Source organism: Crotalus tigris, unplaced genomic scaffold (assembly GCF_016545835.1).
Source record: "Crotalus tigris isolate CLP2741 ecotype Arizona unplaced genomic scaffold, ASM1654583v1 scf7180000018217.1405312, whole genome shotgun sequence".
Classification (NCBI taxonomy): Eukaryota; Metazoa; Chordata; class Lepidosauria; order Squamata; family Viperidae; genus Crotalus; species Crotalus tigris.
Genome location: NW_024096887.1, coordinates 1149653 through 1165766, shown reverse-complemented (window position 1 = coordinate 1165766; position 16114 = coordinate 1149653). Strand labels below are relative to the sequence as shown.

Sequence of the window (16114 nt, the reverse complement as noted above, 5' to 3'; positions counted from 1 at the left end):
TTTAATAGTATTTTATTGGGTTTAGAGATACCTCCATCTTGGAGAAGGGTTTTTATATCTTTGATTCCAAAAGAGGATCAAGATCTTACTTTACTTAAAAATTATAGACCTATATCTCTTTTGAATATAGATTATAAATTTTTTTCAAAAATTATAGCGAATAGACTTATGATTGTATTGAATCAAGTGATACATACTGATCAAACCGGTTTTATAACCGGGAGATATATGAAGAATAATGTTAGACAAATTATTAACTTAATAGAATATTTAGATAAAAATAATCAGATTCCTGCAGGTTCGATTTTTTTAGATGCTGAGAAAGCCTTTGATCAGTTAAACTGGCAATTTATGTTAAGGTTGGTTGAAGAGATGAATTTTGGGGATAAAATTTTGCAAGCTCTTAGAGGTATTTATCAAAAACAATCAGCACAACTTATAATTAATGGAGGTTTATCTCAGGTTTTTCAAATTGGAAAGGGTACAAGACAGGGATGTCCATTGTCCCTTTTGTTGTTTGTTTTAACATTAGAAATTTTGTTGATTAAAATTCGTGAATCACCTAAAACAGTGGTTCTCAACCTGTGGGTCGGGACCCCATTTGGGGTCGAACAACCATTTCACGGGGGTCGCCAAACAACGCAGTCCGCCATTTTTTTCCCCTTTTCCTTAGCTGTGCTACTCCCTTTTATTCTATTGGCTTTTGAAAGCCAATAGAATAGACTCTCTTGAATAGAGTCTAATTCTATTGGCTTTCAAAAGCCAATAGGAATTGTCCAGGCTGTCTCTGCCCTGCTGAGCCTGCCAAAAGTCCCATTCTGCAAACGGTGCTGCACCAGTTGAGTAGTCCTCAACTTACGACCGGTTGAGTAGTCCTCGACTTATGACCGGTTGGGGGTCGTGGCATTAAAAAGGTTGAGAACCACTGACCTAAAATAAAGGGAATAATGATTAATAAGAAAGATTACAAATTAAGAGCCTTTGCTGATGATTTGGTTGTTACTTTGTCTCAACCAACCTATTCAGTAGTAGAGCTGTTACAGATTATAAATCAGTATGGGCAAGTTTCTGGTTTTAAAGTTAATAATAATAAGACTAAAATATTATCTAAAAATATGTCTAATTTGGATAAGGAGATTTTAGTTAATTTAACAGGTTTTGAAATTGTAAAAAAGGTAAAATACTTGGGGGTTTATATAACTGCTTCTAATGTAAAACTTTATAAAAATAATTATGAAATGTTATGGCTTAAAATGCAGAAGGATCTGAATGATTGGAAAAAATTGCAATTATCTTTGTTAGGGAGAATTGCTGCAGTTAAAATGAATGTTCTGCCAAAATTTCTTTTTTTGTTTCAAATGATACCTATCTTAAAGAAAGAGGTAAATTTAGAAGAATGGCAGAAGGGTATTAATAGATTCATTTGGGCTGGGAAAAAACCAAGAGTTAAGCTTAAAATTATTCAAGATGTTCGAGAGAGAGGAGGACTCAAGGTGCCGAATTTGAAACTGTATTATGATGCGGTGGTCTTAACGTTAATTAGTGATTGGGTTAACTTAACAAATTCAAATATACTTTTTTGGGAAGGATGGGATTTATTATTTGGATGGCATGCGTATTTAATTTATAATAAAAAGGTGGATAGGGTTTTTAAGTCCCATGTTTTAAGAATTGCTTTATTGCGTGTCTGGAAGAAATATTATAGATTAAATTCTAGAATACCGTTGTGGGGAATTCCTGGGCATGCTATAGAGGGGATAAGGAAAGGAGTGAAAATGGATAGGATCTCTTATAAACAATTGCTTAAGTGGGAAGGGAATAATTGGCAACTAAAATCTATGGAGGAATTAACTCAAGAAAATATTATTTATTCTTGGTTTCAGTATAGGCAATTATTAGAAAGATGGAGTATAGATCAAAAAGTGGGTTTTATTACAGAAGATGTGAATTTGATGAAACAAATTAAAGATCAAAGTCGAGCTCATATAAAAAGAGTTTATAATGTTTTAGTGGAATTGGATTCAGAAACAGAATTAGTTAAGGATTGTATGCTTAAGTGGGCTCAAAATTTTGAAGAGCCGATTTTATTAGATACATGGGAGATGATTTGGGTGAGGAATGTTAAGTTTACCCAAGCTCAAAATTTACGAGAAAATTTTTATAAAATGTTTTATAGATGGCACCTTGATCCACAAAAGATGTCTCGTATGTATCTGAATCTACAGCCCAAATGCTGGAGATGTGGTTGTTTGGATGCAACGTACTATCATATTTGGTGGTCATGTAGAAATATAAAGGCTTTTTGGATTAAAATTTGGTGGAACATTCAGAAAATTTTTAATAGAAGGATAAAATTTACACCACAATTATTTTTGTTAGGTATTATTGAAGATTGTGATGGTAAAGAGATTATCTTAATGTTGAATTTTATTACGGCGGCAAGGTTATTGATTGGGCAATATTGGAAGAAAGATTCCTTGCCTACTTTATAGGAATGGTTTCTTAAAGTTTCTTATTTATCAGAAATGGCTAAAATTTCGGCTTATCTGAAAGACCATTCACAAGAGAGATATAATTCTGTGTGGAAAAGATGAGTAAATTTTGTACAGAATAAATATGGGATTAGAAAATATTATTTAGCCTTTGAATAATTTATAGTTTAAAGTAGTTATGGTTAGATTTGTTGTTTTTAATGTATTGGAGTTAAAGCATTTTTAATCTTTTTGGATGTATGTATAGTTGATTGATGTTTATTTAATTTGTATGTTTTTTTCTTATTTTTTTTAACCCTGTATTCAACTCTGGGAAGGAGGGGGGAGGGTTATGGGGGGAGGGAGGGGGGGAGGTATTTTACTGTAAAAAGTTTATAAAAATTTCAATTAAAAAAAAGGAAACTGAGATATATAAACATAGTTTATATGTTAAGTTTATGTTTAGTGTCCACAGTACAGAGATAAGGTTTAGTTTTTAGAATTGAGTAATCCTGCAGTACTGTGACTTGCATTGTGAACAGAGGCCCATTAATACTTAAAGAGATCGTTACTGATTGGTTGGTTTGAAGTGAGGCATCATTATGTGCTGATCATATCCAGTGACACATTTCCATCCTGGATTAGGCTGAAAATGCCATGAAAATTGTGGGCTGGGGGCCTGGATGTGACAAAAAAGACTGAAGTTAAGTTTGAATTGTTTAGCAGATGAAAGCTCTATCAACCATATAACACCTAAGTTGCAAACACTGCATTGGCTATCAATTGATTTCTAAAATGCCGGTTTTAACAAATCTAGGTATTTTCAGGGCCTTCTTCAGGTAGAACTCTCCTATCCTATACACTTGCCTATACATGCTTTATATTCCCCAGATGTAGGGGGTGAAAGGATTGGGGTCCCAGAAACAGATCTACACAGGAAGCGCAACTATTTCTGGCATGAGATGATTTCCACACCCATAGCTACTTTATCATCCATGGTCAAATCCTAAACCTGTTCATCCATCCCAGAACCAGACATAATCTAGGCAGAGAGATACAACCTTGACCACATTTCCTACTTGGGTTGGAATTGAGATGCTCACCTGAATATTGTTAGTGTATTTCCCTAGTGTCTTTATGCAGATATTTAAAAATGGACAAAAACTTCTAAACTGGTATCAACCTTCAACAAAGATTGTAGTGCTTGATGTCTCCCTTCAGCACTATCTGAAATTTCTCAGTTAGGAAGGAGGAGACCGACTGCAGATAGTGCCCTCCCAATCTCAGTCTCATAAACAGTCCAGAAGGGATTAAAGGTATGAAAATATTGTAAACTGCCCAGAATCATATATGTGTGAGTGGGCAGCTATATAAATTTGTTTAATAAATAAATAAAAGCTGCTGAGAAAAGATTCATACTTTTCCTTTCTGTAGTTCACTTCTCAACATCCATAAATCAATCAGCATAGACTCAGTTCCATACCTGGCTTGAGCTCAGACTGAAAAGGTCCATATAATCCATTTCTTCCAGTTGTAAAAACCAGTCTGATATTTTGTGATTACATTGTAAATTATTGTGGCTTGTTTTATACCTCCAGCAAATGAATCAAAAGAAAGTCCTCCATGTTAGGCTGATATGCCAGTGGTGTCAGCAGTGATTCATGAACTACATGATTAGATTATAGTCCTTGTGGACAGTCGTTGAAACTAGTCTGGAAGCTATAGCTAACATGGAATGCAAAAGCTAGGCTTTTGACTAGAATATGACTCAGTGTTCACTTTATACCTGAAAGATTTGCATTGACTTCTGGTCTATTACCAGCCAGGTTCAGGGTGTTGCTTTTACAAAATCCTATACAACCTGAGAACAGCTTGTCTAAAATAGTGTCTTTAGTTACATCCACTTTCTGTAAGCACATAATATATTTAGCATTGATCTTCTTGTCTTTGCATTTGCTGCCTGGCAGATATAAAGAAATTGGCCTTCTCCAAAATAATAGTGTTTATTTGGAATAACCGTCTCTTTGTGGTGTGCCAGATTCAATACTGATGTATTTTGCACACATTTTAGTTTTTCTTTTTGCACATATTCTATATCTCATATTAAGTTAATATGCCCTTTAAATATCTACTTTTACCTATGCTTTTTCCACCCATAGTCTTTTGTTTGTGATAGTCAACAGCAACCTATAAGCAAAATATTATAGATTTTAGCAAAATATTTTTCTAAAATCTATGGTTGCAAATAAATGTTTTAGTAGTAGTGAGCTTTTAATGAGAAGGTCAGAATCAGGCATCTGGCATTCTCATGTAACTTAAGTAAAGTGGTACCTGGAAAAATACTGGTCCGACAAAGGATATGTATAAAAAGCAGATGGCCCAACAAAAATGTGGGTAAAAGAGAGGTTTGTTTTGCTTACAAGACAACTCTTAAATTTAGGATGGCCAGATATCCTGTTCCCAGCTCTGCACATGATATATTACTAACTGCCTGTCACATGGTATATCTAAATTGCTTAACACTTGATATATTGCTGATTGCTAAAAACATTCCAATGTAAACGAGGAGCTATCGATTATAGATCTGTCTAGTAGTTTTCCTATGTTAGAATAAGAACCTATAGAATGTAATGTGACCTAAAAATAACCCCCGCCAGAAAGGGTTATAAAAATGGTCTTCAATGTACAATCTGGGTTCAGACTGTTTAAGCCAGGATGGCTCTCTGAACCTGCGCGCGCAATAAACTTCCCTTTCCTGAAAGAGCTGATTCAAGTCTTTGATTTCTACTACATTTTCTGGTGCATTGGCCGGGAAAAGCTTGAGTGAGGCGATATTTCGCTGAGGACGGCTGGACCCTTCGGACCTGCTGGTAAGCCATCTCTGAACAATTCTCCAGGCGCCATGGGGGTGTGTTTCCTCCAGGAGACAGCTGTGGCTTCGCAGCAGAGCCGACAGTACTGAAGGCCAGTCCAAGAACCCTTTGGGAAAGGAAAGGAAGTCTGAACCAACTCCTGGCCAGGATGGGTGTAACTACAAGGCAGGCGAGTATGTGTTTAAAGTAATGGTACCTATCTCATTTGAAGATAGAAGAGGGGGCCTGATCACTCCCCTGGACTCGGGACGGCGATCCTAAAGAAGTCCGTGTTAGGTTGTGTGGGTGGTTAAGCCAGTGCATTCCCTACTAGTGACCGTTGGAACGTCCGGCGCTGTAGGTCATTGGCAGTGTGTTAGGATGGGGGGGCGTAGTAGCGTTCCCAGCACCCCGCTGGAATGCATGGTAAAAGGATTTGATAATTATTTTTTTTTTTTTTTTTTTTTTTGAAACTGCCAAAGGGTCTACGTCTCTTTATTTACAGTCGAAAACTCTCCCATGTACACGTCTGCCAATATTAAAAAGAAAAAGGGGGGGGAGGATTTGATAATTATTTTAATCGTACCCAGTATAGGGTCCCTTACCCTAAAGTAACTAAGGATAGACTGAGGTATCTGTGTGAATATCAATGGCCCTTCATGGAGGTGGGGTGGCCCCCAGAGGGAACTTTTAACCTTCAAATCATTGATAACCTAACCTCCCTGATAGCAGCAAATGAAGAAAACTATCCTAACCAATTTCAGTATATAGATCAGTGGGGGGATGCTGTTGCAGGACAGGCAGAGGATTTGTTGCAATGTCAGGCTGAAATGGTTCGTTTGTGTGTGGCTAGATCTAAGGGAAAAAAGCTTCAAGTACAAACTAAAAGAGTGAAAGATATGAAGATTTCAGAAACTAAGGTGTCAGATGCTAAGAAGGAGATAAGGATGGAGGTAGAAGAGTTGATTCTCAGACCTCCTCCCTACGTTCCACCTTTCTCCCCCTCCCCCCCCCCCAGTGCCGGAGGAAGGGCTGATTGCCCCTGCTGTGTCTGAAGAAAGGCAGCCAGCTGTGAGACGGAAAACAGAAAGGGGGAGGCTGTCAGCCCCCAAGGAGGAAGGGGATTTGGAAGGTCTCTCTGTAAATGTGAGGGGAGAAGTGGAGGTATTGTTGAATATTTTGTTGACTCCCGAGGAAAGGGAGAAGGGGAAGGCTGCTGTTAGGCAGTGTTTGAAGGATAGGTTGCCGGCTGTATGAGATACACAGCCAGAGATGGAAGCCAGGGCACCAGAAAAGGACCCTGAATGGAATACACAAAACCCAGCACACATGACTTTGTTAAAGGAATATCAGAATTTAGTAGTAGAGGCTCTTTGCAAGGCTGGAAAGCCTTCAGTGAATGTGTTAAAGCCGTCTTTTGTGATGCAAGAGGCAGATGAAAGTCCGGAAAGTTTTTTTTTTTTTGCAAAGGCTGATTGAGGCTTATGAGCTTTATACACAGGTTGATCCAAGGAGTGCAGACAAGGTGCGAATGTTGAATGAGAGGTTCATAGCACAGAGTTATGAAGATATAAGAAAGAAGTTGTAGAGGTTAGAAAGAGCATTAGGAAAGAACACTACAGAATTGTTGGAGGTGGCTAGGAAAGTGTTTGTTAATAGGGATAAGGTGGAAAAACAGGAAAGAAATGCTAGAATGCATAAGAAAACTGAGTTGTTGGCTGTGGCATTGCAAGGAGGGATCATGCTGAGACCTAATCAGTGTGCTAATTGTAAGGAGGAAGGGCATTGGCAAAGGGAATGTCCAAGAAGGCAGATGCGAGGTAGAGGTTGGAGAGGAAGAGGAGGAAGAGGCCGTGGAGGTGTTGGCAATGGGCCCCCCATGCGCTCCCCCTTCATGGGTAGAGGGCAGAGAGGGGCTCCAGGGATTGTAAGAGATGGTCTGAGGAATGTAGGAGATGGTCTGAGGAATGGGACAAATTGGAATAGAGACAGGGAGATTGAAGGAATTGGATTGGCAGGAACTAACTGGTCGGATTGACGGGGACCTGGCTTGGAGGAAGCCCCCCCTGAGCCATTGGTTACTTTAAATATAGGGGGCAAACAGACAACGTTTTTGGTGGATACTGGAGCAGGCAGATCAGTTGTGAATAATCAAGTTGCTGAAATAGGACCCCATAAAATTCAGATTCAAGGAGTGTCAGGGGAGATTCTAGGGCGTTCGGTCTTACAGCCTGTCACGTGTGTGTTTGAGGGCTCAAAGATTCAACACGAGTTCTTATTTGTCCCCGAATGTCCGGTTTCCCTGCTAGGTAGGGACCTACTTAGCAAGCTAGGGGCCACTATTTCTTTTGATGAGGGACAACAAACACTTCAGATTAAACACCAGCCAGAGGCAATGTGGAGATTGATGGTTAACAGGACTGTGGAAGAGGAGGTTGTGGATGAGACATGGAGGGAGTTTGGAATGCCGGGGCTGTGGGCTGAGGATAATCCCCCTGGTTTCGCAGCTCACCATCCCCCTGTGATTGTGGAAATGAAACCTTTAGCAACGCCTGTGCGTATCAGACAGAGATCTTGCTCCAAGGAGGCTATAACTGCTATATATGAGAGCATCCAAAACTATTTAAAAGCAGGCATTTTGGTGCCCATCCAATCACCTTGGAACACCCCTATCCTGCCTATTAAAAAGCCCGATGGTTCCTTTCGGCCAGCACAGGACCTAAGACTCATAAACTCCATAACTGTCACGATCCATCCTGTTGTGCCCAACCCCTACACGTTGTTGAGCTTAATTCCTCCAACTGCAAAGTGGTTTTCAGTTGTGGATTTGAAAGATGCTTTTTTCACGATTCCTATTCACAAGGCTAGCCAGCCGTTGTTTGCTTTTGAGTGGGAAAATCCAAATACTGGGCAAAAAGCACAGTATACCTGGACCAGGCTGCCACAGGGCTTTAAAAATTCACCTACCCTGTTTGGAACAGCCTTAGCAGAAGATTTACAGCATTTTGTGCCCCGACAGAGGGGTGACACGCTTCTGCAATATGTAGATGATGTGCTGATGACAGGCAGAACTGAAGAGACGTGCTGGGAGAACACGAAATATCTTTTACACTTACTGTTGAAGTGCGGCTATAGAGTCTCCAAAAAGAAGGCACAATTAGTCAGACGGAAGGTGAAATATTTGGGATATGAGATTGAGGAGGGGCATAGGGCTTTAGGCTGGGAGAGGAAACAAGCTGTGCTAGCTATTGCTGAACCCCTTAATAGGCGGCAGCTGAGGGGCTTTTTAGGTCTGGCAGGGTTTTGCAGGATATGGATACCAAATTTTGCTCTATTAGCTGCACCTCTTTATTCAGCTACAAAAGGAGCTGATAAAGACCCTTTTGAATGGGAGGGAGAACAAAAGAATGCCTTTAGGGAAGTGAACCGAGCTCTCACATCAGCTCCAGCTTTAGCCTTGCCTAACTTAGAGAAGCCTTTCAATTTGTATGTTGATACCAGGAAGAATGTTGCCTTGGGGGTGTTAACTCAACAATTAGGACAGTGGCAACGCCCCCGGTGGCTTACTTATCTAAGCAATTAGATGGGGTTGCCCAAGGCTGGCCACATTGTCTGAAGGTTCTTGCTGCTATAGCAGTCCTTTTACAGGACTGTAATAAATTGACCTTCTCATGTCCCATAAGTGTCCACACCCCTCATGCAGTTCATTCTATCTTGGATAATAAAGGGCATTTGTGGATCAGCAGTCAAAGGCTTTTTAAGTATCAGGCGATGATGATTGAAAATCCTCAAGTGAAATTAGTGGTGTCTAACCGGCTAAACCCTGCCACCCTATTGCCCACAGAAGTGGATTCAGAACACAACTGCTTGCAAGTTTTGGAAACTGTATATTCAAGCCGTCCGGATTTGTCTGATATTCCTCTTCAGGATGCTGCCCTAAATTGGTATACAGACGGCTCGAGTTACATGCAGGATGGGAGGAGGGTTTCTGGATATGCGATTGTGAATGATGAGGAAGTGGTGGAAAGTAGTCCGCTAGGAGCAAACTGCAGTGCTCAAGTGGCAGAATTGTGGGCATTAATTAGAGCATTGGAAAGAGCTGAAGGGGAAACTTTAAATGTCTGGACAGATAGTAAATATGCTTTTTTGACTCTGCATGCTCATGGGGCTCTGTATAAGGAAAGGGGATTCAGGGATTCTGCGGGCAAACATGTGTTGCATGGACATTTGATAAAGCATCTTCTCGATGCAGTACAAAAGCCAGCAAAGGTTTCAGTTATGCATTGTAAAGGGCCATCAGGGGGGAGTATGGGCTCTGAAAATGGTGCAGGAACTGAATAAGCAAGTGGAAAAACTTAGGAATTATGTTGTTGAACAAACACCTCCTAAACTAATAACAAGATGTCATCCCTTTAAACCAGGGGATAGGGTGTGGGTGAAACATTGGAAACATGAACAACTGGAGGGGAGATGGAAAGGACCTTATGAAGTAATAATGGCCTCCCCTTTAGCAATAAAGATTGCAGAATCTAAATCTTGGATCCACTGGACCAGAGTTAAAGCAGCTGCAGAACCTCTGTGGACAGTGAACAGGGATCCCAAGGTTCCCACCAAACTCACTCTTAAACGTGTTTAGTATGTGTAATGAATATTTTATTGTTGTAAACCAGATATTGTATTAGCACAAGTGTATCCTGCACATATATCTACGGCTGTCTGGCTGAAATTCAACCCCCTGCTAAGCCACACCCGGAAGCTGGCTTTCTATGCACGGGAGAAGATCTACGGCTGTCTGGCTGAAATTCAACCCCCTGCTAAGCCACACCCGGAAGCTGGCTTTCTACCCACGGGAGAAGAAAGGATGAAGGGCTTCCTTCTGCTTTTATATAGTACTATTGTTGCATGTAATAATGTTTGTCTTTCTAATTTAGGCCAATGGAGCAAGCCAGAAGAAGCTCCACGCATTATTCAATCTTATGCTATAGGCACGGGCACTTGTGAAGGTCACCCCCCTATTGGATTTTCCCCAGAATGCTGGAATGGTAGCTGGCCTCATCCTTGTCAATTTCCCCAAGCATTTGACAGAATAGTTAAAGAAGCCTGTATTACAAGACCACCTGTCAATCCCGAAGCCTGTCAGTATGTTGGATATATTCTTAGGAAAGGCATATGTGTAAAGGCCCCATATAAGAAGCCTCCTCCTCCTGTTACTCTGGAGTGTGGGCCTCCCTTATTCTGGGGATGGGAGCGGGTCACCCTAGTCTCGCAGTTGAAGACGGGATGGAAGGGGACTTGCATCGTACATGTTATCCCGGTGGAATTTGGAGTAACTATCCAAAGACCCCCGAGGAAGCGCCCAGAGAGAAAGCGAAGTAAAAGGTCCCAGCAGAATAAGGATATGCCCCATCCATTGGAGTCAAGGATGCAATATAATTTGTGGGTCCAATTGGCTAAACTAGCCAACACAACTGATTTTTGCCTTTCTGAAGCATATGACATGGAGAATCTGCTGTCCACATGTTTAATACCCGTATGTGTTCCTGTCACAGCAGCCAAGGAGTTCAGTCACCACGAGTTTAAAGAACATATAGGCTATGAAACAATGTACAGCTGGGGTCACATTTCCAAGTTTCTACCCACTGATGCTTTAGCTTTACATACTCCTAATGTAGCCATTCCAGAAGACTTACAATGTGCACATATCACGGGGTGTGAGCAGAATACACCTTCACCTCATTGCCTGAAAGTGAGCCAAGAAAGGCTAAATTGCACATCTTTCCAAACAATGTCTTTTGGGTATGCAAACATATGGTTACCTAAAGGGTGGTTCTTCACTTGTGGGAAAGACACTTTCAATTATATTCCTGCCAACATAAGCATATCATATTGTTGTCTAAGCAGACTGACTACCTTTCTACCAGATAGATCTCTTTTCACCTCCCCTAACACCACACGATACAAAAGAGCCGAGGTACTAACAGAGAATTGTGAGTCTTCCCGCACTCTTCTAAATGCAGCAGAATACAATGCTTTGGCTGTCTCATTAGTGGGAGTTCCTGCACTTGCTCTGAGGGCCCATGTCAATATAAATTCTGTGGCCTGCAACTTGGCTAAAACTATAAATGCCACTTCAATAGCCTTGTCTGCCATCAATCAGGAGATGATAGAATTACGCAAGGCTATTTTTGCAAAATAGGGCAGCCATCGACTATCTTTTACTTCGCCAACATATGGGATGTGAGGCCTTTGAGGGGATGTGTAGTTTTAACCTCTCAGATCAATCCCCCGTCATAAATAAACAAATCAAAGTACTCCATAAAATGGCCTCAGAACTGCAAATAGATTCCCTGGGAAATTGGTGGAGTAGCTTATGGTCTTGGCTCCCAATAGGCCTTATTGGAAACATCATAAGAGCAGTACTCATTCTTATGGCTATTCTGATCAGCAGCTGTTGTCTCCTGCAATGTACCTTTTCAATGATGCACAACATAACACTACCTAAACGAGTGTCCCTGCTTGCAGAGAGAAAAGCTACAGCTCAGGTTATGGCTATGTGGGAATTCCAGAGACAAGAGTATAACAACATACATACATCAGACCCAAGTGTTATGGAATGAAACTTATCTGCATAGATGAGATAAGTCTCATCAGGGGGGAATAAAGTGGTACCTGGAAAAATACTGGTCCGACAAAGGATATGTATAAAAAGCAGATGGCCCAACAAAAATGTGGGTAAAAGAGAGGTTTGTTTTGCTTACAAGACAACTCTTAAATTTAGGATGGCCAGATATCCTGTTCCCAGCTCTGCACATGATATATTACTAACTGCCTGTCACATGGTATATCTAAATTGCTTAACACTTGATATATTGCTGATTGCTAAAAACATTCCAATGTAAACGAGGAGCTATCGATTATAGATCTGTCTAGTAGTTTTCCTATGTTAGAATAAGGACCTATAGAATGTAATGTGACCTAAAAATAACCCCCGCCAGAAAGGGTTATAAAAATGGTCTTCAATGTACAATCTGGGTTCAGACTGTTTAAGCCAGGATGGCTCTCTGAACCTGCGCGCGCAATAAACTTCCCTTTCCTGAAAGAGCTGATTCAAGTCTTTGATTTCTACTACATAAGGACTTGCTCATTATTTTGATTACCTGCCTGTGATCTGTTAGAGAGGTCTACAGATTTTTGGACTAGAATTTGTTGGGATCATTGTAAGTAATTATACTTAGAATGAGCTGACAGCCTCTCTCTCTCTCTCTCTCTCTCTCCCTCTCCCTCTCCCTCTCCCTCTCCCTCTCTCCCTCCCTCCCAATAGCTGTTAAGGGAACTTTCAAAGCAATTCTTCACTGTAATCCTATTAGTTTAGAATTCTAGCTAGTTTGGTTGATATGCAGTTTTGAGATTTCAACCACATCTTACAGTGTTTAGCTTTATAGCAAAAAATTAAAATAATATATCAGGATATCTTAAGCTTAGTTATAAGGCAAGTTTTAGGAGCACATATATGAAAATTGATATGTTTAATGCTTTTTTCTGATTCAGTTGTCAGCTTATATATAAAAGGGATATTTGCTTTATAATAACTACTTTATATATATTCTGCTCTTTCAAGTTAAAATAACTTTACTTAGTCACTCAAAAAATGTTGATCTCTTTCTTAGGCAAGAGCTACTCTTACCCAGGCCTCAAATTTGTATTCTGGACAGGTTCAACAACCAGGGCAGACAAGCTTCTATAATACTGCTCAGTCTCCCAGTACCCTCCAGCAGGTAAACTATGGCATGGTAAATTGCTTTCAATTTTTTAACTATCCATACATGTGTGCTATGTGTAATACTGTAATTCACTGACAAGAGAATATTCTATTTTGTGCAAAGTAGATAGTGCTCTATATAGCAGAAATCTAAAACAATTCTTTAACATGGAAAATTACAGGTAATTCCCAAGTTACAAGTGTTCACTTAACGCTTGTTTGAAATTACGCAATCAGCCATCCCTTAGTGTTTACGAGCATGTCCCAAAATTACAAATATTGCAGCACCATGGCAGTCATTTGCCCTTACAAACGACCACAGAGGCTCTGCAACATTCACTCTATTCCCCCCCCCCCACTGCTCCCCACAACTGCTTCCCCCTTCCTTCCTGCCACACCGGACTCACCTTGCAAAACCTGTCTCTCTGCTGCGGTTTCTTTCCCTTTGAGAAAGAGGAGAGTCAGCTTGGAAATGCTTTTCGCACTGACAATGGAAGCTCTGAGCAGGGAGGCATCACGGGACGAGTCCCCTTGCATCTGCGTCCAACCTGCTGGCGGCGGCAACAGCCATCTGAGCAGCCACGATCTTCCCAGCCAGCTATCCACTCCACCCAACCTACTTCTTGCCTAACCAGCCAGTGGCACAAATCCTGATTGCTCTTCTCCTTGTCATCCTCCCCACTCAAGTGGCAGTCGCTTGAGTTCCTCCGCTCTGTCCCAAAAGAAGAAAGTGGAGGTGCAGAGCAGGATTGCTCTCAATAAGGCCAGCACACGGAAACAAGCAACACACCCGCGTCTTCTTGACAGCAAGAGACCAAGGCCCCCTTTGTCCCATGCCTTTGGCCGCACAGGACAGATAGCCGCCAGCCAATAGGGTGGCATGGAGAAGCCATGGTGCTGCAGGGGGGCAGCGTGCGATGGGCAATTGCAGGGGCTGTGTTGTGGGGCAGCAGGGCCAGCATGGCTTTTGGGAGGGGGGGCAGGCAAATGGCAGAGCAGGTGCAGCTTCCCCGATTGCAGGGGGCGGGTGGGTGTGCAGGCGAATGTTTCTGGAGAGCCGGGCTGGGGAAGCCACAAACCCCAAATCCTCTTCTGTCTTTCTTGACTGTGCTGCCAAATTTCAGTCACCAGATTGCAATAAATGAACCCAGGCCAGGTGACTGCCCCCTCGCCTCCCAAGGATCACCTTGCTAAACAATTTCTAGCCTTGTGTCTCATTCCTTCACTCTGCCTTCTTTCCCCCCCCCCCCGCAATTGGAGAAGCCAAGCCTGCCCTACCGGTCGCCTGCGCACACACACCCACTCCTCCCCACACAATCGGAGAAGCCACCTGCACACCCACCTGCCCCCACGCAATCAGAGAAGCCCCGCCAGCCCTGCCATTTGCCTGCTGCCCCACAACACAGCCTCTATGATCGCCCATTGCATACTGTCCCTCTGCATCACCATGGCTTCTCACTGCCACCTGATTGGCTGACAGCTATCTGTTCCATGCAACCAAAGGCCCGGGACAAAGGGGGCATTGGTGAAAGGGCCAGGCCAACGGACCCGGAGCGGAGGGCAAGGAGCCCATTGGCCAGGGAAAATGGGCACGAGAGGGCCAGCCGAGGAGGAACGCTGAAGGTAAATCGGTGGAGGTGTAAGGCAAGAGATGAAGGAGGCGTGGCCAAGGGTGGGAGCCTTATGGTCCTAGATCCTTTCAGCCTCTTATTTATTTATTTATGAGACTTATATACCGCTTTAAGTGCAAGCACTCTCTAAGCGGTGTACACCAGTAAGCGATGTATATATATATTTACATTGCCCCCAACAATCTGGGTCCTCATTTTACCTACATTGGAAGGATGGAAGGCTGAGTCAACCTTGAGCCGGTGAGATTTGAACCACTGACCTGCTGAACACAGTCAGCTAAAGTGGCCTGCAGTACTGCACTCTAACTGCTGCACCTCGGCTCTTGAGATAATTGTGCTCAGAGTCTCAGATGAAAAGATTTCTATTAGTCCTTGGAGTTTTATTATCACTGCTGTAGCATTTGGTTGTTTCATGAAAGATGGACAAGGGTACCACTGTATCTTCTGCTAAAAGCAGCTCTCATGAGCTAGACATTTGTTACCAACAGAAAGTAGTTACTTGTAAGGTTCTGCCTCAGCGATCTCCCTAGGAAAGCATGACTCTTGAAACATTGTTATTTCAAAAGCATCTTTTACTGAGAGAAAGTGATTGCAGAGAGGTCGGGCGCAATCTTAAGTTCTTGCACGCTAACATTAGGTTAATTTCCCATTGTCCAACCCCACCCCATGGCCCCAGTTCATCTGGAGCCAATCCGCTAGCATGAAGTTGTGATAATTCCAAGCCAAAAAGGTGATAACAAGTTGGTCTCTGGCGCCATGACCTTGGTTACAGGCAGGAGCTGGCTGGAAAGGAGTCAAGTCAGATGGCCCTGAGGGCTCATTTCCCCCCTCTCCAATTCCCATGCAGATACATCAAAGCAAAAGCAGAAACAAGATAAAAACATCTTCAATTCCCAAGCAGCACTTCCCCCTCCCCTCAGAATGGCAATGTTCCGGTAGGAACCTGACAGTTACTGAGAATGTATTAGTAATGCTAGCACAATACAAGTGAAATTATGCAGAAGAAAAATGCTTTGCTGCTCTTGTGTTGCTATAGTGCTTTCCAATTTCCAAATTGTTCAGATTTAAAATGATTTAGAGCAGAGGTACCCAACCTTTTGGGCACCAGGGACCGGTTTTTCTGCAGACCGGAGGGGGCGTGATTTTGTGTGTTGCCTGCATCCCACGGATGGGGCTTTGCTCATTTGTGCAAACCGGTTGCTGGCATGCTGCTGCCCGGTACTGGTACATGGACCAGGGGTTGGGAACCCCTGATTTAGAGACCATATTCAGTTTGATAATATTTAAGATAATTCAGAGAAAAACTTTTTTTTATATGTTTGAATGATTAAAATCCAAATAATGAATGAGAACCAGTGTCAGAATGTAAGATGCTAAGAAAAAGATGCAGGCATGTCTTGA

At 42.0% G+C, this 16114-nt stretch overlaps 1 protein-coding gene across 8 annotated transcripts in view; it reads left to right on the top strand.

Annotated features, from left to right (window-relative positions):
* PRRC2C (proline rich coiled-coil 2C) overlaps positions 1-16114 on the top strand; it is a 116077-nt gene that overhangs the window by 81874 nt on the left and 18089 nt on the right. For 3 of the 8 annotated variants that reach the window (XM_039349013.1, XM_039349016.1, XM_039349009.1), the window contains one exon: positions 12991-13113. The exons of 1 other annotated variant lie outside the window; for it this stretch is intronic. In XM_039349013.1, coding sequence (XP_039204947.1) covers positions 12991-13113 — 123 coding nt within the window. The remainder of the gene's footprint in view (positions 1-12990; positions 13114-16114) is intronic. 4 more of the 8 variants (XM_039349017.1, XM_039349010.1, XM_039349012.1 and 1 more) reach the window with 3 other exon arrangements.